The 25756-nt window shown below is 38.0% G+C and overlaps 1 protein-coding gene across 2 annotated transcripts; it reads right to left on the reverse strand.

Annotated features, from left to right (window-relative positions):
* LOC148069553 (gamma-adducin-like) lies at positions 1 to 25306 on the reverse strand. 2 transcript variants are annotated; one of them, XM_087802209.1, is made up of 15 exons: positions 24779 to 25306; positions 15104 to 15295; positions 11889 to 12033; positions 11123 to 11274; positions 10724 to 10804; positions 9046 to 9195; positions 8782 to 8925; positions 7735 to 7833; positions 6160 to 6333; positions 4157 to 4417; positions 3903 to 4019; positions 3068 to 3148; positions 2841 to 2964; positions 1989 to 2084; positions 1 to 1925 (listed from the first exon to the last, which is right to left on the reverse strand). In XM_087802209.1, exons 2-15 carry the CDS (start codon positions 15266 to 15268, stop codon positions 1720 to 1722), a joined length of 1995 nt encoding a protein of 664 aa, XP_087658335.1. In that variant the 5' UTR covers positions 15269 to 15295; positions 24779 to 25306; the 3' UTR covers positions 1 to 1719. The 2 variants fall into 2 exon arrangements, with proteins under 2 accessions (XP_087658335.1, XP_087658336.1); XM_087802210.1 differs by lacking the exon at positions 24779 to 25306 and adding an exon at positions 18459 to 18729.
* Positions 25307 to 25756: the final 450 nt, after the last annotated feature.

The following is a 25756-nucleotide window of genomic DNA, read 5'->3' on the forward strand; positions in this document are numbered from 1 at the left end:
AACATTTCACAGCTTTTATTACACCAAATGGAATGTAACTTTGAGTAGAAACTCCATGGATACACACGGCCATGTAAACACCCGAGGAGATAACTGTAGGCACACACGAGTGAAGGATAGAAAATATCATCTCACGAGTCTATGATGGAGTAAAGTTTGACAAAAATAACAAAGACATTATTTACAGAGGGTTCACATTCTGGACTGGTCCTAACAGGAAGTATAAAAGCATCAACTGGCCACATGGAAGCATGGAAGTCAATACGAGGGAGAAATATGTCCACTTCCTTTTCAAAACATTTGACAGCAAAGCAGCAAGAATACAAATATGAATTATTACTAGTTTCGTCACAGTTAGTGTGTAAATATGTGGAGAATACGTTTGGAATAAAAGTATCAAACACAAGCGTAATAAAAAACACAAATTATAACAAACGTCTTCACAAACAAGTCGTACTCGTAATAGTTAGTTTATCGTCTGGAGTTTTGTTGGAACTACTGCTTTCAGCCGACATTCAAAATTGTGCAAAGACACTTTTTCTCTTTTTCATGGATTTTACAATAAACTCACATTCTATATTTTGATTGAAAAACAGTTGAAACGCGTTGAAAATATTAGATCTGAATCCATTTACAAAGTTTCTGCTGTGAGAAAATGTTGGTGTTGATTTTATTTTCAATGTCACAGTTCAGTTTTACCAACTTACAAAATAGTTCATCTTTTAAACATGCCATGTGATGCGTTCAAAGACATTGTGATTTTTAACCTATTCCATTACTTAATAGGGACGTTTGTGGATAATAGTAATGGGTTGATGAGGCCTCATGATACGGTTGTGTATCATGATACAGTGTCTTCATTTTTAAGGCAACTAGATGGCATTCTCTTCCTCTTACATATTTTGCTATAATCCAATAATTCAATGAAACCTGGCATAATTTATCAAGACACTGTATCAAGATACCTTGACTTCACTACACAACTGTATCATGATACATTGACTTCACTACACAACTGTATCGTGATACAATGTCTTCACTTCACAACTGTATAATGATACATTGTCTCCAATACACAACTGTATCATGATACATTGACTTCACTACACAACTGTATCATGGTACATTGACTTCACTACAAGACTGTATCATGATACAGTGTCTTCACTACAGAATTGTATCATGATACATTTTCTTCACTACACAACTGTATAATGATACATTTTCTTCACTACACAACTGTATCATGAAACATTGTCTTCACTACACAACTGTATCATGATACATTGACTTCACTACACAACTGTATCGTGATACAGTGTCTTCACTTCACAACTGTATCATGATACATTGTCTTCACTACACAACTGTATCATGAGGCCTCATCAACCCATCACTACTCACTGCTGTTAAGAGTAACATTATAGTTCATATTACATTTTAGGAGGAAGGCAGGTCAGGATTAGCTTATACAGTTAAACTGACGGTCAGTGAATGCACCACGAGAACAGTTCATTTTAATGAAAAGACCAATTCATTGTTGGTCGACACAACAAAGTCACATTGTTGAGTTAAATAATGTTTTGATTTCATGAAAGTTGTTTGTAATATTTTGATCTTAAGACACTTTTAAATGTATTTCATCTGAAGCATTAAGAGTGAGTGGAAGAGAAACGTACAGTAATAAAATTATCTTACAATAATTACCAGATCAAAGACTCAGATCTCGATCTTCTTCTCTTTCTTGCTCTTCTTCAGGAAGGACGGCGTGCGGAACTTCTTCTTCTTCTTCTTGTTCTCCGTCTCCGCCGTCTTGCTGGTGATGGAGATTTCCACCGTTTCGGGACCGTTCGTGCTCAGTTTGGAAATCTCCACGCTCAGATCCTCCTCCATCTCCAGCGGGTGATCTTTGCCGTTCAGCAGGTCTGGCAACACAAACGGACGGCGGTGAGTCACAGTCGTGTCGGGAGACGAAGGTGAAACCTTACCCAGCTTGATCGGCGACGACATGGGCGAGAAGGACAGCGAGATGGTGGAGCCGTCGAAGGTGGTCATCTCGTCCGGATCGGTAACTTCATCTTCCTCTGAAAAAAGTCAAACCCGGAAGTCCCTCGTTACGATTTGACGTCTGATTATCGACACCTGCGTTACTATGGCAACGCCGTCTCTGAAACTTTCTCCCTCAGGTGAGACACATTCAGCTCGTCTGCGGCTTTCATAAAACAGGAGTGAATCATCTCTCACTGGCACTCGACAGATGACTAAACTACTGCCTTGCATTCGTCAGACAGTGGAGGCGAGAAGCTCACAAACATCGCTCACTATCTCGTAAACAAAACTTCGTTTCTAACGCGATTCTTCGAATAAATACTTTTATTTTACTTCATTTTCAGTGCTCGATTGTTACACTAGGCTACGATAATCCACTCGTGCTTACAAGAGGCCAGGAAACTTGAATAATCTGCGAGATTACGCCGGCTTTTATCTGACATGTCGCCGCGAGTGAATGATGTTTGCAAGTAAATCCCTCCGGAGTCACCCCGGGTCACAGGATCGCAGCGGAGAAAGCTAATCCGCAGCTAGCGGTGTCAACTCATGATATTCCACAATTACATTTTTAATTTAATAAATGTTCTTGACTAAACTAAACATAATGTATATAAATACAGAAAAAACGATAAGATAATCTTTATAATTTGTGTCTATGCTTGAATGAAACACTTGTGTGTATCTAATAATAAAAATAAAAGTTAATGGAGACATTTTTCTTCATGTTTCGTGTCAGAGGTTACATCACATATTTATATGAATCCATAAAAGATACTTGTGATCATCCGTACCCTCCAGCCCTTGCTGCTTCCTCTCCACCAAGTTCTTGTATTCTTCCAGAACTTTCTCCGTCAGACGATTGAAGGGATTCGGGGGGAGTGAGCGAGTCTGCTCTTCATCCTCCATGATGAAAGCCTGACAGCCCGAGGAAGATGAATTAATCATTTCATACATCTTGATGCGCGGAGAAGGTTCACATAAGAAAAATGGAAGATGTTTTTCATATAAATGGACTCACAGGTCCAGGAACCGTGTCAACAACGATGTCTGCTAGTAAGTGAGACTTTGGTCCTGAAGTCATCATGTGCATCTCTTTGATCTGGACACAATAAAAAACAACTTTATTTAACAATCAAACAGGTTCAATGGGCTTCTTTGTAGCTAGTTAGACTGCACTAATCAATACGTACTAGATATTGATTAACATTCATTATTTTTTGAGGGGATTTATCTTTATTTCAAACCTTTCTTCAATTATTACTTTGTATTTCACAAGTATTTTTTATCTCATTTATATTCGTTCTTTAATCAAGTTATTTTGACATAATTTACTATAATAAAATCAAAATGAAATTCTGTCACACTTTCCCACCACGTCTTTGTCACCATTGACACATATGATGTAATTTCTCTTGACTAGAAAAATAAAAATCTTTTAAAGATATTCTAGGATTCTTTTTGTCTGATCTTGATTTTTACGTTCTTCACCGTTTTCTTTCAAATTTTGGGATGAATTTAAAATTTGAAGAAGGAAATTAAATTATTTTCACAGTATATTTATGTCTTTTGTGTGTCAAAGTAAAAGCCTGTTTGACCTTTTTTAGCTCGAGATGCATTTGGTGTTTTTTTCGGTATCAAACTACATCCTTGACAACTGACAGACTCCCGCCACTTGATGGCAGTGTTTCTATTCATGGTTTCACTATCTATAGCTTTAATGCATTTTTTTTCAAACATGTTGATTTATTAATGATATATTAATGAAATGTATTTTTTATTAGAAACGATTGATCTCAAATGATCTCACACACTCATCATGTTTTTACCCATCAACACATTCTGGTCCTCCTTACCCGATTTGTTTTATGCAAAACCTCTGTGGGGTCTGTGTTCAGTGGCACAAACTGGTTGGGGTCTTCGATTTTTATTGGGGTCCCAACATTGTTCCCCGGTTCTGAAGACTTCATCCACTTAGGGGAGAAGAAAAAAAACAAAACAATTCAAATTGCAATTCCCGTTCCAGACACTAGAGGGCAGCCTGATCTAAAGCAAAGTATCATTCGCAGTGTCTGCTCTTTAAATGTCATGTTTCATAAATTCCACACACCATAGTCTTGGTCCTGGGGCTGACGTCTCCGCTCGGCGACTGTTCGGGGACATTGACTCTCAAATAGCTGTTTGGCGAGTTGAGCCAGCGGGTTCTCTCCCTCTGCTGTTTCTGCGCCATAAACTTAAACGGGCTCCGCAGACCCAACTCGTCCTCCTCCTGTGGCACAGCGGACACCGTGGCAGGGATCTCCACGTCGTTCTTGGACCTGGGCTTCTCTCGGATGATCGGGTTCCTGTAAGAGTGGCCGGTTCTGTAGCCCTGGAAGGTCAAGATGTTATAATCGTTTAAACCCAGACTCTGATTTCCTCCCATGGAGTAATAACAACACAAAAGTGTGTGAGATTTGCATCACAGCACAAACGACTCTCTCAGTGTGTAAATATTTAAACTGTGAACGAACAAACATGCAGACTTGACCGGTTTCTGAGGGGAAAAAAAGCGCAGAAGTTGAGTCTAGAAGAAGCGCGGCGTTAACAATACATCAAAGTCGCACACAGACAACAAGAAAAGCCACTAAGGAGAACTTCCAGCCGCAGCAGTTTGGTGCTTCAACCCCGAGCAGCAGTTTCTCACAGACGGTGACAAGACTGCTGTGGAAAACATCGCTTCGCTGGGGTTTGACTGTCAACGATTGAGGAGCTGTCGAGTCAGTGGCAACATTTTTGTTTCGGGTTCAGCCCAAATTATCTGTGTAGAATAAATGGATTGGTTCAGCATTTGCACTGAAGGTTAAACCTCAGGTCCGGCAGAATTATATACATTTTTTTTTTGCATCATCTTATTCACTAAAGAATGGAGCGAAATTGTTTACAGAGGCCAAGTGAGTGAGTCCACTGGATAACAGACGGATCAAACAACAGGAATAAAATAACGACCATTAATAATAACAATGATGATGTGACACGTGTAGCACATGATTATTAGTCTATCAAAGCTGATGTCACTCCTCATATCAGGGATCATTTCCATCTTCCATTTTACACCCATATTATCACGGACTACAATCGCAAAACTTTTATTGCCAGTCTTGTAAACACAACACAGGAATCTGTTGTAGTGGCATTACAGAATACAACATTTAAATAATATGAATGAAATGAAAAATAGATTAATAAGATCAAATAAAAGCTGGGTAACAATCATATTTTTTTAATACGGGTAATGATATCTTTACTTTGATACCAGTTCATGAACGTAATATTTTGCGTTAACAATGTAAAAGATAAATTATTTTAAAAAGGAATTCACATTACACTTAGTACATATCTTGAGATCAATTTTTCAGATTTGGTAAATTTCAACTCCAGTTTTCTTAAAGAAAAAAAACAAACAAATAATATGATGTTTACTTTCTTTGTATCATAAGTTTTTCTTCAGACAAATCCACAAATTCTGAAGTTTGTCAAGGAAACTTGGCACTGAAAGAATGTTTTAATTCTTGGTTCTACCAAAGCGTATGTGTCGGTGCCTCAAAAGCACTGTGACAGCCGTGGGTCTCAGTAACTATGTTGCCTCTCCGAGTTTCCTTCTTCGATGTGTTTGTTTTGAGAAAGCAGCAGACTCATTTTTCAATCCACTGAAGTGCCTTGAAGTTCCTTCTCGGTAACAATTGTCTCATTCCCGCACCACAGCGTGCCGTCTTCCACCCACCTCCAATCAGACGCCCGAGTCTTAAAGCAACGTGGTGGATGTTGTGGCTCTTACGGCTCAGCTGGTGGCTGTGGTGGAGAGGGTGGGTGGGCTTCGACAAATCACACAGAGCTGAAACAGCTGCGGCCCACTCAAACCAGTTATTGACTAGAAAAACCTACATTTTCTGTTAGCGCACGACTCACCGATTCTTTGTTATTAGACGTGTAGTTGAATTAACGCACATTTATCAAACGTCGAAGGACAGAAACGAAACACTCTGCGCCTCTCATTGTGTGTTCTAATCAGACACTTCCCGAGGAAACGCTGGAGGAGGAAACTGAGAGCATCACGTGTCAGGGTTCACTAACCAGGTTGTCCAGCATCCTCATCAGGGACTCGAACTCTGCTTCTCCCACTTTCCACTTGAACTCCTTGTTGATCTCCACGCCAGCCGCGGCCACTCCTTGTGTCAGGGGTTTGACCTTCTCTTTATCCAGGAGGATGAGGTTGTCCAGCCCACCTGCACACCCCAGGGCACTCACCTGAAACGGGACGAAACCCAATTAGTTGGTTGATGCTATTGTTGTCACGCAGAAGTGACTGTTCATTGCATTTAAACCATTTAAACCATTTACTCAAGCAGTGCGTACACCTCAAAGTGTTGGACTAGAAGGATATATTTCATTTATGAATGAACGTAGGGGTGAAGATCTAAGTTTTACGGGTGTTTAAAATCACAAAAAAAACTCTCTGAACATCATTTGGACCTCAAATCCAGCAAATAGCTGTCACCTCGCTCAAGCTGCTTAAGTTAGAAGGTGGAATAAAGATGAGGTTAATGAGTGCAATAGATTACTTTGTTGGGCAGAAATGACAGAATATGGCTCAAAGTAAATACAGTACTGTGCATTATTAAATGATATGAATATGAATGAACTAAATTCACTCTTTTCTCCTCACCCTTATGTCGACCAGGGGTTAGGATTAAACCGTCCCTTTTAGATTTATAGAGAAAAATGTATGTTCTTTTTAATGTGGTGACTCTCATGCTTCTCTTTTATTGTGGTTTTATTTTGTATATTTAATTCCCTTTCCTCCCACATGAACCTGCCTGATGGCACTCGGCTGGAGCTGATCACCTGCAGCATATGAACCCTGGATTTATTTAAATGAGAAAATTATGTTGGGAAAAAAACGATATTTAACCTGCGGAAAACAATCAGAATAATTAACTAAGATTCACTTTAAAATGAATTTGAATTCAATTAGATCAAGTGGAAACTGAGAGGAACGGACCAAACACACTAGTATTTTTGCCTTCTTGCCTCAGTTTTCTCATGGTTTTCTGTTCTTTCTTTCCTGTTTTATTTCCCGGGGCAGTGGATTTTTCAGCCTTTGGACTTTTGGACATTTTGTAAGATATTGGACTTATTTATTTATAAGATTATTCAGAGTGATTGTTTGAGACTTTGATTTTTTGTGTAAGACTGGGTTAAATATTAAATTGTGTGTGTGTATAATATATATATATATATATAAAAATATTTCTATTTTTTATTTGTCTGCTGGAGATGTTTCACATGCACTTGGGTTCCCTTCCGTAAAACCGTGTCAGCGACTCGAAATCAATTGATACTGGTCTGTAACGTCCATATTGGAATGAAGCCTCGACATGAGGAATCGTTCCGAAAAAACATTAAATAAGTCTATATTTTAAGCTTGCTCCGAGGCTTCGATACAAGAGAGACGTTACAGACGAGTGGTATGGAGGTATTTGGATGTTTTTCAGTTTATCTTTTTGGACGGGGATGAAGACGAATATATTTTTTAAAAAAAAGGAACAACAACAATTATTTTCTTGGAAAACAAAATAAAATATATGCAGCTTCTTTAAGGAAAGAGTATGAAAGATCATGTTCTAAGTCTGGGATGGAGATGAATACCTGAACTTCACAGGCTTGCTGTGAATGGTAGACGTAATGAAAAGCCTCCTCCACTGTTTCTCCGAGAGCGAGCAGCCCGTGGTTACGAAGGATCATCACCTGAGGAACATAGAAAAAACACTTGAGCCTCTTTACAGCCCCACATAAACATTACGACCACCAGCACTCGCTCACTACTATCTACAACAAGTCAATCCGGCATGACTTAAACTCTTCAGGGATTTGACAAGCTCGACAAATGTGACCTCACAGCATCATTAGCATATGAGGAGTGCAGAAATTAATCTGTGAATTAATTATTGTGCTTCATTATGATCGTCCCCACATGACGCATATGCATGTATCGACACTAAAAAAGTTACACGAGGGCTTCAATGAATGTTGTAATCGTCCATTGCTTGGATCATAAAGTTCTGTTTCACCCTTACTTTTAGGGATGCTACGATTTAGATTTTTCTTTTTTTTATTTAATAACGATGAACCAGTGCAACGTTTGTCAGGTTTTTAAAAACTTAAGTTTCACACGAAACGTTGCAGTTTATGGTCAGGCTCTACAAACATCTCTCAACCAGAAAAGACGTTTAGAAAATGTGGTCTTTTTCTCCTTATCTTCCTCTTCACTCTGTTTTCTCTCACTGAGACCAGAGCTCAACTCACACACTGGCCAGATAGCATGACGCACTTCTGAGATAACAGGGAGAAGAAGGAATTCAGTGGTGGGAGTATTTGGATTATTGCTGTTTTGTGAGATATCCTTTATTAAATGAAGGAAGTGAACCGGTACAACTGCACAAACATAAAAATATATATTTTTAAAAGAGTTTGTTTTGACATGTCTTTGTCTGTGCAACACTTCTCTTCCTGTGAGTGGTTTTATAGACAGGTAATGTACTCAACATTTCTATAATAACTCCAGCATTCATGCTATTTCTGACGGTTTATAAGTCGCAGTTATATCGTATAAATGTAATCAGGTGTTGTGGTTTACAGCCAGAAGCTTCCGTGGGGCCTGTTTGTCCCTAATGCAGTCTTTTGTTTTGACACTACCTTGGCAGTTGGGCCCAGCGCCTTCTGAAACTCCACTTTCTCCTCTTTATTATCCAGGCTGCCATGGTAACCAAAGCTGCTTACTTCACCCAGCAGCAAAGCCTCTTGGGAAATGGGCAGCATTCCACATTTCATAGAAGACACCTGCATGGACAGGGAAGAAACCAGCACCAGTCTGAGACATGCTAGAATCCAAGTACAGACGAAAATAAAATAAAATGTGCGAGACCATGCTCAGGCTCATGAGGAGTGTTTAGAACTCACCGCAGCTGTCGCAGGAGTGTGGATGTGGATGATGCATCTGACGTCAGGGCGCATGGAATAAATGGCCGCGTGAGGAGAGAATCCAAAGTAGTCGATGCCTAGATCTGTGCCTCCCTGTTCCACTACGTCTCCGATCATGTTCACTTTCACCTACGAAACAGATTATCTTACGTGTCATCATAAATATTTTACTTTAAATCATGATTTCTTTTTTAACCGAAATATTTCAGCTTAAATCAGGGGGTGAAAACCTTTAACTGGTGCTGATGAAGCTTTATGAAGCAGTGTCATGTTGTTTAGAGGGTGGCGCCTTCAGTTTAAAAACGATGTGATGTTTCATTAGAACAGAAACAAATGAAGAGATCGCCATCTAGTGGGCTCTGAAAATAATGACACAGCTTCATGGAGCGTCATCAGACCATCCACCACTACCTTTAACTGACATGTGAATTATTTACCAAAAAAGACTAAAATCTTAATAACAAAGGGCACACCTACAAAACCGAACACAAATTTGCAGTTTACACTCTTTTAGCAGGTAATCAATTTTCAAGTACTATTGCCTCTTAAACAACTATTCTAAAAATGTTTCTCTGTAAACACAAGTGTGGACTCTTTAGACACACAAGTGAAGCATTATTTTACTCATTAACCTTTTGTCCTCCATTACTGTGGTCATTAGAACCAAATGAAAATATTTTTGAGTGAGGTTGCACACAGAGGACATAGTGCCCGTCTGTTGCGAGCGCAGACAACAGCTTACATGAATTAACACCAGTGAGTAATTAGGCATCATTAAGTTTAATACATTTGTGTATTCGGAGGCGCTCAGAAGAAACGCAAGAGTCTGAATTTGTCTTGTTTTTTAACAATAATTATTCCGTTTGTTTTGATACGATGAAACTTATTTAATTGTGGGAATTGAATGCAGATATGACTCTGATCCATAAGGTCAGAAAAAGACAGAAGAGTCAGCTTTCTGCAACGTCTATTGAAAACCAATAGAGAAGAGCTCTTCAGTCTCTCTCATTGGATCATAAAGGTGTTGTCATAGTTAGGTAGGAATGTGATTTGACCTCTGATCTTTGGTGGAAACCTTAAACCTGTGACCTCATAACAACATCCTCAACAGCTTTTTTCTAGTTTTCTCACATACACAAAATGTTCAGGCTTGTTTCCTTTTTCCGGCCTGTCAAGTTGCTGAACATTAAAGTTGTAAAAGGTGACCCCTGTCTGTGATTTTGAAATACTTCACTATGGAGATGCTTCTTATTCAGACACCCTCCAGACACAGACAGGAAGTAGGCCTTAAATCACAACGCTCTGACGTATCATCACTAAAAGTGTCATTGTATGTAACATATTTTCCACGATGAGTAAGCACAAATAAAAATTTAATCTAAACGTATTTATAAACGTATTTATATAATTCTATGCATAATATGTCTCCTCACTCTGGAATCCTATTGGGATGCCAAGAAAGTGGAGGATCATTTTGTTAAATAGCTTAGCAGATATAAGAGAGTCAAATGTTTAATTTAGACTTGCAGAGAGACAATACAAATATTAGACAAAGACTTACTTAATAAAATACTTTTTCCTTCTTTGAAAACCTCCTTTTTAAATGAGGACACATGAGGCGCATGTTGTAAGTGTTGTTATTGGCGGTTTCACTTACCAAATTTGCAGCAGTGACCTCTGCGAAAGACAGACCTCTTGGACCGATGAGCACATGATCCTGCTCTTTACTGACGCGCACCTGAATCAGGAAATGAAGTTTTTGAATTAAACTAACTGAAAAGATAACTTTGTTAAAGCATATTATTATCCAACAGATCATACGTTTTTTTTGTAACAAGAAATCAAGGCTCTGCACTGCTGGGCGTCACGTGGCCCATATTCAGTGACAAAAGTTCTGACAAAAACTGTGGGAACCAGACCAAAAACTAATCTATAAATACAGATGTTCAATTGTTTGTTTAAAGATAAATATCAGAAACGGTGATTATAACAACATTAAAAAAGCCCAGCAAATATAGTTTCTAATCTAAATCAGCTTCATTGGAGTTGCACTCACTGTGATGTATGAACTTGTAAAACGAGCCCAGCTGTAGAGGTCAACAAGCCGGTAGAGGCTGGCCAGCCTGCAGCGACTCTGTTTCTCCCCTTTGGCGAAAGATGGAGACTCGATTCCAAACAAGTCATTAACTGGAGTCACCATTCCTAAGGCTGCCAGAGGACATGAAAACAATTTAAATTTCTGTTCCACCAAACAGATTTTTTTAAACAACTAAAAGGATGTTTGGATAGAGTGGATACAAAGTTAAAACATCCCTGCAAGTTTTTACAGCTGAACCTTGAGAGAATGGTCTTCTGAGGATTTCCAGCTAGAAGTGATATTTTTGGCTTATACTACCATATTAGGGTATTCGATGGTGTGGGACACAATCTTTTATGGCCACTTTGAAAAGAGCAAGTCTAAATCAGTGACTTCCTGATGTGACATTTAACTTTTTTAGATAGCCCATCAACTTTAAAATGATCTATTCATCATCTTATATCTGACCTTTGAGACAAAGAGGTCGGAGCATCACATTAGCATGGCAAACTGCTGGAACCCATTAGCAAGATCGGTCATGAGGGCTGCTTGTTAGAAACCTTGTCAATGAAACAACACTGTCAACAGCTTTCTGTCTTTTCTGCCGCTTCAGGGTTATTCAGAGTCACAAGAGTCCAAGAATCCAGCCCCGTGACAATGAAGAGACTCAGCTTGCATAATGCAGACAGACACAGGGTATACATGCAGAATTATAATCTGGCCACGAGCACACTCCGCGACTCACTGATAGGTGAAGTCAAGGGGCCGGCTCCTCCCACAGTGCTGGCCATGACCAGGTCAGCGATCTGTCTCAGCGCCAGGAGACCCGTCGGAGTGTTGCCCTTCGTCATCTGATCCTGAATCAGACCCTCCAGCTCATCTTTAAACACCTGTGATCAGAAAACAAGTTTAGTATCTGGATGGGATATTGACTTTCACACTGAAAAAAAATAGGTGCATTGATTTATTAATGTTTCTTTAGTGCTGAATAATAACAAATATAGTAGATCAAGTCAGAGAAAGTAATATTGAGTTGTTATGTTTTATCCGCCCCATGCTGATGCCAAGTTCATAATGTGGGAAACCCACTGAGCGCCTCATGAAACTGCATTTACAAGATGTTGTGGCCAATGAACTGCACGAACAGTATAGTAGGTAATGGCTATTATTACCAGGGGATGTATTCATCATTTCACACACATGCCGTCATTTTTTACTCTTTTGTTAGCTTCCCAGGAGCTCAGTGTAAAGTAATAAGTAATAAGAAAACTTGTTATGTGTGAGTCATGCTCTGCGTTTATAAGGGGTTTTGCCAGGCAAATCATTGTTGTGACTATATATTTTCAAATAAATGTGGAATTTTTGTACTTCAACAAAACATATAAACAGGGAAAATGAAAGCTAATGTGTTCAGTGTGTGTTGGTTAGCTGCTTTCACCTCTAGGTGGCGTGCAGAGAGACAGGGAAACCATAATTACATGATGATAAAAATCTACATTCTTACATAAATCTTTTTTTAATCTCCCCTCTCCTACTGTACACCAAACAATTCCGCTACATAATTTAAGGTAGATGGTTTCCACAGGGTTGGTACTAAATCTAGATCAGACCTGAGAAAAATACGGCCTACATGAGGTCATGGTGGAGCTTTAAAATTAAAGTTAAAATTAGGAGTTATAGACAAAAATGTATGTTCATTTTAATGTAGGGAGCTCTTGTATTGTTGTTTTGTCTTCGTCTTTATGTCCAAAATGACAAACTAAATCATTCAAATACTTTCATACTGCTTGTCTGTAATGTTAAATTGCTTCCTCATGTCGAGGCTTCAATAAATAATTGATGTTACAGAAGAGCAGTATGGAGGTATTTGGGTGTTTTTAAGTGTCTTTTTGGACGAAGATGAAGACAAAGACAGTGGAGCTCCGGTTGCTACATTAAAAAGAACAAACATGTTTGTCTATAATTCTAAAAAGAAACAGATTACTCTGAAAATAATCCAACCCTTAGTCGACATGAGGGTGAGTAGAAAATTAGTGGAGTTTGAATTTTATACTAACCCTTTCAGTGTAAAACATATTTAAACATTGTTTGAGTACGGAAGGTTTTTTAACGGCCATATTGTATATAGATAGACTTCAGAATGTGAAGGGCTGCTGATTGTACAGTATAAAACATTTTTTACATGAACTACATAACCTTAGTAGTAAACAGAAATCTAAGGTGATCAGAAAAAAAATCCTGAAATCACTTAAATTGAACATCTGAAGAACAACAGCGTCATCTGTTGATATCGTTCAGCTTCTGATCGCCATCATGTGATCGACCACAGTTTGTTGCTAATGTTGTTACTTCCACAAAGTGTTAGAGAGTCAAACAAGGGGGGGGTACAAGTTCTAGAAGGCTAGGAGTGATACATTGAATTATAAACAACCCTAGCAATGATCTTAAGAAACCACTGCTGTCTGACCTTTTAGAAAAGAATGCCAATTAAAATCCTGATTCACTTTCCAACAGACATCCATCTACCGTGTTGAATGGTCTGGCAGCCCAGCATGCTGTCACACCTTTCTTTACAAAAACGCTTCACAAATCCGTGAAGACCAGTAAAAACCTTTTTGTATGCATGTGGCAAAGGAGGCGGGGGTCATGCTAAACCTGATTTCTCGCCGTTTAAGATCAGCCCTGTGAATCTAGAGACGTCAGCCTCTCTTGTGTTGCTCTCGGCTCTATCTGACCACCGTTTCCATGGAGATGCGATAAGTTGTCGGACCCGTTATGCAATCACAGCTGAGTGTGGGCTCGTCTTATTTCTGGATACTTCACTGGCATGTGTTTATAGCACCTGTTTGTGCTAACTGACCGTGTCTTCATGGAGGAAAAGCCTTTCTAATCACATTCAGGGTTTTGAACACAGATGGATGATTCGTCTCAGTTCAACACACGTGTGTATTTAACGTGTGAAGACAATTATAACGTTGGTTGTAAACTGCACTGCTGCATGACTATTTTCTTAAGACAGGAAGCACGATGGTTCAGATATATATTGACGGGATATGAACTATTAAACATGAGTAACCCCCTGGAATAAAGCTGCGATGAGTCATATTGTTTTGTTTAATAAAGTCAGATTTGCAGATTATTAGCCCACAAGCTCAAGTTATTTGTATTGTTGAACAAACTATGCAACGGAATCAAGAAGCAATGTGTATCTAGACATCAACCCCAAAACTTTTAACAAACTACCACACAAAGTGACTGTTAACGGTTTAAATGCATTAACACATTTTCGGTTTTAATAAGAATATTAAATTACATATTTATTGTTTTACAGCATTTACCCAAAAAAGCTTTCCATAATATGATTTATTTTGTATGTAAAATTATTAATTCTACAGATCTCAAATTAAAACAGTGCTAGTATATGACATTAAAAACAATAACTCACGCATTGAGATTGGGGGTTACTTCAATACATTGATAGCAGAACATGAAAATAAACTATTTTTTGGGACACCCTTCATATGTATGACCTTTTTCAGCTTTTAAAACGATAACATTTGGAAATATAATCTTATATAGACATTTGAACACACAGGCGTTACCACCAAATGTATTTATAATGATTTATTTTCAAATATTTATGCAACAGGTCTTATGTGGAAAGAACCTTTTAGCTGCACTATTGCAAAATAAGTAGAGTTCCTGCTGATAATGATTATAAATTGAACTCCCACTCAGAAAAAAAAGAGAATGTGGTAAGTTGAAGCCGCAATTTCACAAAATATTGTTTTCTTTTTGAGATCTATTGTATGTGCAAGTACCTATATAGCACAATGAACCACGACTAAGAAAAAGCAGCAAAAGCACAGCCACAGCTCAGACTAATCGCATAAAAGCACCATCTATTACTCATATCTGCCGGTGTGTAGGAGGACACTTCATACTCAGCAGTCAACATACTGGGCTCTGCAGGATCTGGGTCACTCTCTTCTTCTCCTCCATCATGTTGAAGTCCTGCCTCAGGTCTGGTGACATGGTCCTGCTGTGGAGCTGCTCGATTTCATTGTTGCTGGAGAGGGGCAAGGTCAGCGACGCCGGCGAGGGCCTGATCTCCACCAGACTCATGATTCCCTCAACTTGGACCTTTTAAATCTGTAAAAGAGAACGAAAAAAATCGGGAACGATTCATAGTTCTGCTGCCAAGGCAACCAGTGTTGGTGACTCATGTAATTACAGGGATGGAGACGATAGGCGAACACTATCCTAAAGTTGCTTTGTGTTTCATTTGAATGTGCAAAATAAAATGATTTAGTTGATCTTGGCGGACTTAACACTTAGGTCAGCATTACTTTAATCATTGTTATGAACCGAGTCTTGACATTTTTTGGGCTTTTCCTGCCATAACAGCACACTAATTCTAAGGTTAAGTGTATGACACCGGGATTCTTAAATCTAGTTGGAAATTAAATGGTTTGTTGCTGGTCAGAAATAAACACATTTAATAAAGTTTCATGGATCTGTACTGCTTATGCTGCATCTAAAGTCACAGTGGACCAGATGCAACAATGAAAATCACCTGGAATCTTTTCTCATTTTAGATAGAACCAAATAGATTGTTTAAGTCTATAATTAATAGATTTAACATTTTATCACAAAGATCTGTAGCAAATAATAAAACAAAACAATTCAAATAAAAACTTAAATAAATGTTTGATTACTATTCATAATAATAACCCGAAGTCTAATTTAATAAGCATGTTTTTTAGTTAATAAAAAGCTTGTTGCAGCGACTTGTATTCACTTCATTGACTTACTGAGGTTTTCAATGAGAATCAGCCTCAAAGTCTTCCTGCACTGCAACAAGTCAGGCTTGACCTTGTTACATTCAACCACATCATTACACTTGAAAGTCTTCTTAAAATTGTTCGATGATTGTTTGACAAGGTTAAGGGTTCGGCTGCTGTTTCCTGGCAAATCTTACCAAGAAGTATTTCACCAGAGAGCTTCATGAAGAAGGATTTGGCATTGAGCGAACTCTTAAATTGCCATGAGCGACGAGTCGAGCGTTAAACTCGAGAGGCAGATGAGCGGCCAGCTTCAAACCATAATGTTACAGGTCCAAATTCAACTGTCAGCAACTATATGCTTCTCATTGGAACAGAGAAGCTCTTAAGTCCTTCTTACTCCATAATCGAGTTAGTGGGCAGCATCTGTGAGACAGTTAGCTGGTCAAACCATAATCCAAAAATAATGATGCTGAAAAGCCACTCGTGTCTTGTGATGCGTCGAAGTGCCCGAGGCCAACGCGTACGCTCAGCCTCGGCAGAGAAGAAAACTCTCTCATTTAAAGCCGTATTGTTTCTCTGGAAAGATACCAAATCTCAACTATGAAGAACCATTTAGGAATTTCGCAAGAATTGGCCCTTCAGATCCGAGATGATTATAACGTGTGCTCTGCAAAAGAAGCTTCCTCGAGCAAAGGTCCAATATTTTCGTAATGTTAGTCACTGATATCTGACTCCTCTAAACACATGCATTCACTCTAACATGAGCGTGGAGAAGCCATGAAGGAATCCATTTGTTAGATACATGTACAGATGCTCACATCTCTCTCTCCTGCATTCTTAGAGATATATCCATAGAAACACCACAATAGTTTAGGTATTTATCTACAGACAATGTACTCGCTTTAAAATTTCAGTCCGTCAATATTTTCTTTCTGGCTACTGATCAACTGTATCTTGAGGTATAATGAATATAATTCATCATGAAATACACGATAGACGTTTAGTTGAGATCATAATAACCAAATTAAACGAACTGTAATCTCTTTGAAGTTTGACAATAAGTTGTCTCTCTAGGAACCCTTGTCAAATATCCATGATTTAATCGTGATAAAAATAGGTTATACCATTCATCAAAGCTTTGTTACAAAAAAAAGTGTGTGCTTAGTTTAACCGTAATAAATATATAATTGCACATCCATAAAGTCCAAAATAATTTTAAATAAGATATGTTTAGATCAAGTTTAGTAAGAATAAATGCTTCTTAAAAATGCTGCTTTTATTTCCAATAAATAAGGGTCTCAAACTCAACTGGCTGGGGGGCTTTGAAAAATCAGATTTTATATTTTGTTGCTTAATGTTTTAGTCAAACGTTATTCAAACTATCTGTTCCATCTTTACTATATAAAGAAAGCTATATAAATGTTAACATTTGATGTGATGAATGTGTACCTTAAATGGTTAGTTCAAACAATAATCCAACTTCACTCATTTTCTACTCACCCTCAGAAGTTTAAACAATAACGTGCTCACGAAGTACTCTGGGTAAATATCACGAGAGCTTCCAGTAGACAGTAGAGTAGACTGGAAGCAATTGCGAAAGTTACCTGTTTGCCTTAAAGCTTCTACTACAAACAAGCTTAAAATATTGACGTTTACATTTTTTTCTAGAACAATTCTTCTTGTGTGAAAACAAAAGGGACCTAACAGACGAGCAGGTGGAGATTTTTCGGATGTCGATTTTGAGCACTATAAAAAACAAATGGAGGGCCGTGGAATATCATGTCTAGGACTTGAAAAGTTTTAGATCTCTGCAATAAATGGATGGGAGCTAGGGCAATTCTACTACATTTTACTTCTCAAAATGGACCTCAATATGTATTTTATAACTGTACATGTATAACTGCTGAATAATCAATAATGCACAAATAATAACATTATTATTACTATTGTTGAGCTAAGAAGCTGCTAAACAAATCCTGATACAAACATCTGGATAGTTCAAATTTAGCTTTAAAATACTTTTTAAGAGGACAATATGAGAATTCAATATTTGCATATTATTGCATTTTTAACAATGACGTCACTCCCCTGTTGGTTAGCATATGGGCTAATAATAGCAAACAATGCTACTATTTTATAGAATTGAAACATACATAAGTTGACTAAATAAACGCAGATTGGTGGAAGTAATACACGAGTACTGCAAGTTTTAGTGTCCTGTTTGTGTCCAACTCAGTGAATGTTTGCCTTCCGGCAAAACAAAGCAGCTAAATGTTAATTCAGAGTAAATAGCTGTTAGCATCCTGGGTGCTACCTGGCTGTGGGGGTGGAGGGATTCATGCGGAACACACCGCGGGGCTTCGCCGTTACCCTCCAAATACTTGAGGAAATAACACAACATATAATTCCAAACGTAAGGAATTAAACGAAACCAAACATAAGAAAGTATCTATTAGTGTTAAATCATTGTTTTGATGCCTTTCAAAACTCCCCACACTAGGTAAAGTTCACAAACAAAAAAAAGTTACCTTGAAAAGTTGCAAAGCGACGCGAAGTCCTCCAAAAAAAAAAAAAAAGCTTTTGTTTGTTTTCTTCTTTTAAATGTAGTGATGCTGGGAAAAGAGCTTCAGCAAAGCATGGTCAATAAAGAGTTGCGGCAGCACAACTCCCAGACTGCGGTGTGGAGGACGAGTGAGGCGAGAGGCTGCATGAGGAGGTGGAGGAAGAGGAGGTGGGTGTGTTTGTGTGGGAGAAAAAGAAAAGTGACCATGTGACTCCACTTTTCCACCCACCAGGCCTGCTAGTATTAGGCGGGACAAAGGAAGCTCGCTTAGGAATCCTCACTGTAATTTCTGCTTGGTTTTCTCTCTCCCAGCAATCCATCTTTCCTCCTGTGTTTGAACCCAATCTGGATGATCTATCTATTTCTTTCCTTAAAAAGTTCACTTAAGTTTCATTAAAGCAACATTGTGTAACAAATGATTATTACAGATTGTTTTCTTATGTGTATTAATGATCTGAATATGTGAAAGTACATTTTCTTGTAGACATATAAAGATAATAACAAGACAAAGGCTCGTTTTTAATGTGTGGATTTAAGTGTGTCTTAAATAGATCTTGGACTTCTATTGTACTCATCAGTTTTGTACAAAAACTATTTTAATTGAAATATTTACATTAGAAATATGTGCTTAAGCCCCTAAAACGCTTCATTTTTCTCTAGATGAAATCCTGTTTAACCAAGCCCACTCTGCTGTGATTGGTCAAGTATCTAGGTCAGGGACTCATTGTATAAACAAAGCAGGGCGTGATTACAGCTGGCTGGAGGACGAGTGAAGCCATTATCACGTCATAATGGACTCTGCTCTCGTAACCTCTCGTTCGCCGAGATTTCAGACAGGGGAGAATTTTTATAAAGTAATAACTTAAAAACATGGTCATGATGAGGTACTTACTGCATCTGGAAGAGGAATACTTCAATATTTGAAACCTGTAAGTGAGTGATGAGAGTTGGGTTTTAACATTAGTTGCTCTATAAGACCTGCTATCTAAATATGTTCCATGTTTTCCTCATAATAATCACTTAATAAATCCATAGCTATGAAATTGTACTGACAAAAACAAGGCTTTTAGTCATTCCTTGTTGTCTCTTGGTCACATGGTACACACTGAAGGTACTACTTCATTAATAAAGCTTCATGTTTATTTTTAAGAGCAACATTTTTGTTCTCATCAATATATGTATATACTGTATGTGTACCTTAAAGTATGGTAAACATGCACTATTCAACTACACCATATCAGTCCTGCTTCAAGCTTAATCTGTTGGTCAAGATTGTTTAAAAAAGAATGCATTTTTTAAAACTCTCCTGATAGCTCAGGATAGTGTGTATTTAATGTCTTGTATAATTACACTTACAATACAATCATTAACATGTCAAAGTACTAGCCTCTTTACACAGTAATGTCAAATTGCCTTGTGAGCATCTTCTATTGACTCCAGTTTGCAACTCAAATCTGAAAAAGGATTATAATGTCACTTGTTTTATTAAGTATGGAGAGAGTATATATAGAATATAACTTGCATCTAAACACAGCGCTACCAGCAAGCAATACGTTTGACGGTAGAAACAAAAGGAAATGTAGAAATGTTTACTATTCTGAATAAAGCGACTTAACATGGGAATATACTGACTATACTTGTCAGTAATCTTTGTGTAAAAAGGAACAAGCAGTGTCAAAAGTTGTTACTCAGTCGAAATAAACATTTGTTGTTTTCTTGGCCAAATCCCAAAACAACTTAATTTAGCCACGCTGCCGCCTGTCAGCATAAAGATGAGATCATACATGGGATCACTTTATTCATGTTCTCCATTTAATGATCTCTGACTACATTCCTGCCATGAATTATAATTATATTAACTTCAATCTTTATTTAGTGATGTTATATTATAATATATTCATACCGCTATAGATAGTTGTTTTGAATATTTTGTATTATTTAGAGTTAATTTCTAAATATTTCTTTTTTTATAATACATTGTTACACGGTACTTAACACTCTATTATATGCTCCATTGTGGTGAAACTATACATTCCCCAGTGCCCGAAAAATTAATGATTTAAAAATAAATCTTATCTTATCCAATCTAGCATGACAAAATTTTGATAAAATAAATTTTCCCATTGGCATGATGACACCATTGCATCACCAGTACATAAGGCACAGATTCCATTGGTACTAAATAGTGATGGAAGGCAGTGTTGTGTTGTTTAAAGGTCAGTAGGTGGCGCCATTAGTTAAAAGAGATTAAAACAAAGGAAAATAGTGGAGATACGGCCATCTAGTGGACACTGAAAATAATGACACTGCTTCATGAAGCTTCATCAGACCATCACAGTCACATTTATTTCCTTACCTAGCAACCGAAGTAAGATTGAAACAATTGAAACTGTACATTGAATACAAGCAGCTGTATGAAAAGGATCTGGATCGTATTACTGGTGATCTAAATTCATGGCTGAAAGCCTCGCAACCATAGCAAACCATTCCAAAATGAACTTTTCTATTGTAGGGAAATTGGATTAAGCTCAACCAAAACCATGAAAATGAATTCTTCAAAGAGTGACTCACTCCCAGAATTCACTCTCACCAGCTCTGTTTGACTTCTTACGCTCGCAATCACAGGCAGAAGAAGAACGCTAATATCACAAATTTAAGGGGGAGATTATGGGAGTATCTGAGAGAAGGATTGGATTACTGACTGACATAACAATTCCAGGAAGTCTGGTGGGCGGAGCAGATCCGTGGACATATGGTTTGATGTAATGAAAAGCAGAACCGTCTCACTGCAGCTCAGTATGACCCACTCAAACTTTGATACCTTTCCTCCCTCTTTCTGCTAGATTTCCCATTGAAACCACATGCAATCCACACACTCTCTCTCACGCACACACACACTGAACATCTTCCCACCCAGCCAGCCCCACATTCTTGCTGACTATTTGAACTTTTCATTCAGGGCCGTCTATCTTGGAGCATTGAGCAAATGTCCAGAGTTATTAGTCAAAGTTTCATTCATACAAATTGCTGCTGAAGATATTGATGTCTTCAGATAAAAGCCAGCCTTTGTCTTGTCATAGACCCGCTGCTCTGGCTCAAATAAAATCAAAATGCTGCATCACAAAGTGCCCAGTTGAATAAGTCTGATACAAAACGCTGCACAATAGAAATATGAATTAGTTGAAAGATCTTTCATTGATCCCCGGGAGACCGACCCCAGGGATGCCAGGACAAAATAATCCTATAGAAATCGGTGATTTCTTCTGTATTCATGCTATGAAGTAAAACGAAGTGGATATTTTCCATCAGCAAAAATAATCTCACAAGCAACTCTTCTCCCAAAAGAACCTTGTGGCAGAGATTTCCAACTGTCTGGTGGGAAAGAAAAAACAAACAGACTTTAAGATCAAATTATTGAATTTGGCCCAATTTCAAGGACAGACCCAAGGAAAGCCGTTGTTGTTGTGCTGTTGACGAGAAGCTTAAAATCTTGGCAAGACCAAAAATGCACCCATTCTGAAACTAAAAAGGAGTTAAAGAAAAAATGAGCTGAATAATGAAACATCAGCTGCTGATATTTCAAGAATTATTTTCAACACTGAAGCTAAGGTTTTTATCAGATGGATCCACTGAATCCAGCACGAATCCACTTATAGCAAATAGCTAACAAAGCCTCGCTAACAAAACTTGACAAAAGCCCAGAATTTCCCAAAGTCCATATGAATACCGAGGCACTTCATGTCATTATCAGGTATTTCGAAGGAAAAACATTTAAAGAGGTCAAAACCGTATTGAGTCAGCTGGGCTACTCAATACCGCTACGAAAACACTGATTCAATGCACTTTTTAAGTCCTACTTAACCCCTGTGTTTCACAATGGTTTTCAGGCCTCTTGGGGTCTTTTCCAAGAGTGAGATAAGAATGTTTTGTGAGGTCTACAGGTGGATTGCAGCAGTTATATTGACTGTGCACAAATCCTTGGTGGTAAAAAGAGATCTAAGCCAAAAGGCAAATTAATATTCCCCAGGAGGGTGGCCAGGCTTTCCCTTAGAGATAGAAGCACGGTCATCAGGAAGAGGCTAGTAGTAGAGCTACTCCTCCTTCCCATTAAAATGATTCAGTTGAGGTGGTTTGGGTCTCATTAGGATGCTACCTGGACGCCTCACCAGTAGGGGACCACGGATGAGACCCAGGACACAATTGGGAGACTCTCAGCTGGCCTACGAATAATTCTGGGTCACCCAGGTAGAATTCTGGAACTCCCTATGGCAGCTGCTGCCCATGAAGTGGTAGAAAAGTTTGTAGTGTAGTTTTTGGTGTAGCATCGTGATTTGGTATTACATCTAACCCTTGTTTTTATCTCAGGGTCAAGGTGACCCTGATGCCTGAAAACAATTTTTTGATTTCCTGAAATACATATGCGGTGTTGGAGGTTGTTCACCTTGATCCAGAGACAACAGAAGGGATACCACAAACACATTTGTTTTCGAGCGTTGCGATAACACAAGGATTCATTTGAACCTTTTTGAAATCTCTTGAAAAGTCCAGGCCACCCAGAAGAGCTCACCGCCCGGTGACCCCGATTTCGTCTCTGGTCGCATTGGAACCGACGACTCACTCAAGAAACACAAACTTTCTGACGTCTTTTCATGTTGTTATTGTTTGTTTGAAAACTTTTTTTTTTAAGTTCCACTGGGTGTTAAGGATGAACGCTCGTCACTGTATTACACTTTGATCTAGGAAAATAATCCTGACGTGTTGTGTTGCATTAAAAAGCCAAAGTAAATGTAGAAGGTATCTTTAAATCATTGCTTTTGTTATCACCGCTCTACTTACTATAAATGGGTTCTGCTCTACTCCCACAGCAGGGTGGGTGGTAAAAACAGAATTCACTTTGAACCTGAAAACAATTTACATTGTTGTACTTGGATGTGTGCCTTCAGAGCCCTGAGCTGAAGAACCACATCAGCACACACCTAATCATGCAAACACACACACAAGCCAGTGGAAGGACAAGCAGTTTATTTTCTCAGAGTTGGGTCTGTGGTCGTCTCAGGACGACCTTCATGTTGTGGTCGTTTCATGGTTAGGATGTGGTCAAAACTTGACTGTAAAACCCTCCATGTGTTTGATTACTCTGGTTGTTGTCACTGAGATAGCTGGTTACATTTGGTGAACCACATTTGTTTGCAAAAAAAAAGAGGAGAAAAGGAAAAAAAAGCGGAAGCGTATGTAATTCAACTCCACCCTCCGATGTTTGAAAGTATAATATGTGCGATCGGTGAAAGGTTCAGGGTCATGACCCGTCTTTTGGACTTAATGGTCACCCATAACTCACGTCAGCAGACGCACACATTAAGAAATCCAGGGCGGCCCCCGAGCCCACATTTAAAGTCAACAAACGCTTGTTCAGACTAATGTTTCTGGAGGCTGACTTTAATAGAAAACAGCTGTTTGGAGCCTTCACATCTGGAGTTGTCAGTGCAGCTGCAGACGATGAAGATGCGGTTCTGACAGGAATTAATAGAATCATGTATATTATGTATATATATAAGTGTTATTTTTAAATATTTATGTGCTCCATTTGTAATGGTGTCGTATCAAATTATTTTTATTGCCATTATTTGTGGAAGGTTCCAATGATTAGGAATTTGTTTAGGTACATATGTGCAACATTAAACATCGTAAAAATAAAATATAAAAATAAAATAAAATAAAATAAAATAAAATAAAATAAAATAAAATAAAATAAAATAAAATAAAAGAGTATTTAATAGTAATTTATATTTGAAAAGTGTTTTTTGCAGAAAAATACACAGTTAAGAATAATTTAAATAAATAAAATATAGATAAATAAATAATAGATACATATATAAATTAAACATTGACAAAAAAGATGAATTAAATTATATATTAAAATAAAAATACGTTAAAAATACAGTTTTACTGAAAATATGTTGTAAACTAAAATAATAAAAAATTAAATAAATAAAATAATAATTAAATAAATTCATAGCAATATAAAAAAACAACACATATAATTAAATTATACAAACTAATAATAATTATACATTTAAAAAATACGAATCTGTACAGATTCAGTTTTTAATTAATTTATATGATTTGTTAAAATATGTAAGTCAAAACTCTTAAAGAATTCAAAAATATATCTTCAGGTTTTCAAGAATATTCTCCCCAAAACCTCACTATAACATGTGTCCTTTGATCTACACTCCAGTGGATCAGCCCGTGTGTTGAAAAGCAGAATACAAAGAAGAAACTTACAATGACGTTGGGATCTTTGACACTTCCTCTGCTTGATAATTCTTCAGGTTTCACTTCCCACGGGTTCCACCAGTTGCAGCAGAAATGTTTACATTATCAGCCTGTCGAGGGTCATCTGGTTTCCCCCTCGTCTGTGATCTCCCAAACTCCCTCAGCCCCTCTCTCTGACAGTGGCTGCGTATTCTCACAGGAAAGTAAAGAGGTTCTGGAGACCCAGCCTTAGGATTTGGACTGAAAAATGGGAGGGACAAGAATCCACCTCCTACACGTTCTGTAATAAAAACTACATTTACTCATATAATCCACTTGGTTTCACTTTCGCCTTTCATTTCAGATCCAAGCAAGGAAAGCTTGAATCTCTTCTGTGGATCTCAGTGAGATATTTTCGCTCTGCATATCAAGCCTCCTGTTCTAAATTCTGCAAGGGAAGGGAACATAGCACAGAGAGAATGTTGCCCACTATCACCTCCTCCCACATGCAGCCGGTGAGAAAGAAAAGCGGTTCACTCTTGTTACTCTTCCACCTGACCACACTAACAAAAACAGCGAATTAAAAGACTTGAACGAGGCGTCGATGAAAGAAGGGACACACAAATAGAGTAGAATGGCACGTTATGCAATAAGTTATTTGGTAGATCATACAAAGCAATAGGATTTTAGAGACATTAGTGAGTTTTATTCTGATTTACAGTGTGTTAATAGCCACTGTCTCTGAAAGGACAGTCTTCGAGAGCATTTCTCACTCGTCGTGATCAGTTCCATGTGTTAAGTAGTGATGGGTTTCAAGTCCTCATTTTCAGGTCTTTAAATTTGATGAAACTTCACAAGTGAGAGTACCACCTGCTGAGCTCTTAAAATGACGACACTCTTTCACAAAACCTCATCAGAATCTCAATGATTTTTTAAATCACAATTTCCAGTGAAGGGTTCCACCAACTAGAAATGTGCTTTAGTACAGCTGTGCAACATTAAAAATTT

The sequence above is a fragment of the Callionymus lyra genome, chromosome 11, assembly GCF_982586985.1.
Source record: "Callionymus lyra chromosome 11, fCalLyr1.hap1.1, whole genome shotgun sequence".
Lineage (NCBI taxonomy): Eukaryota > Metazoa > Chordata > Actinopteri > Syngnathiformes > Callionymidae > Callionymus > Callionymus lyra.

Coding starts and splice junctions, on each gene's coding strand:
- LOC148069553 (XM_087802209.1), bottom strand. CDS start 15,268: ATGAGTCTGGTGGAGATCAGGCCCTCGCCGGCGTCGCTGACCTTGCCC. Junction 7,834..8,781: donor CGCTGGGCCCAACTGCCAAG/GTAGTGTCAAAA, acceptor TATGTTCCTCAG/GTGATGATCCTTCGTAACCA. Junction 4,418..6,159: donor TGAGGATGCTGGACAACCTG/GTTAGTGAACCC, acceptor TTGACCTTCCAG/GGCTACAGAACCGGCCACTC.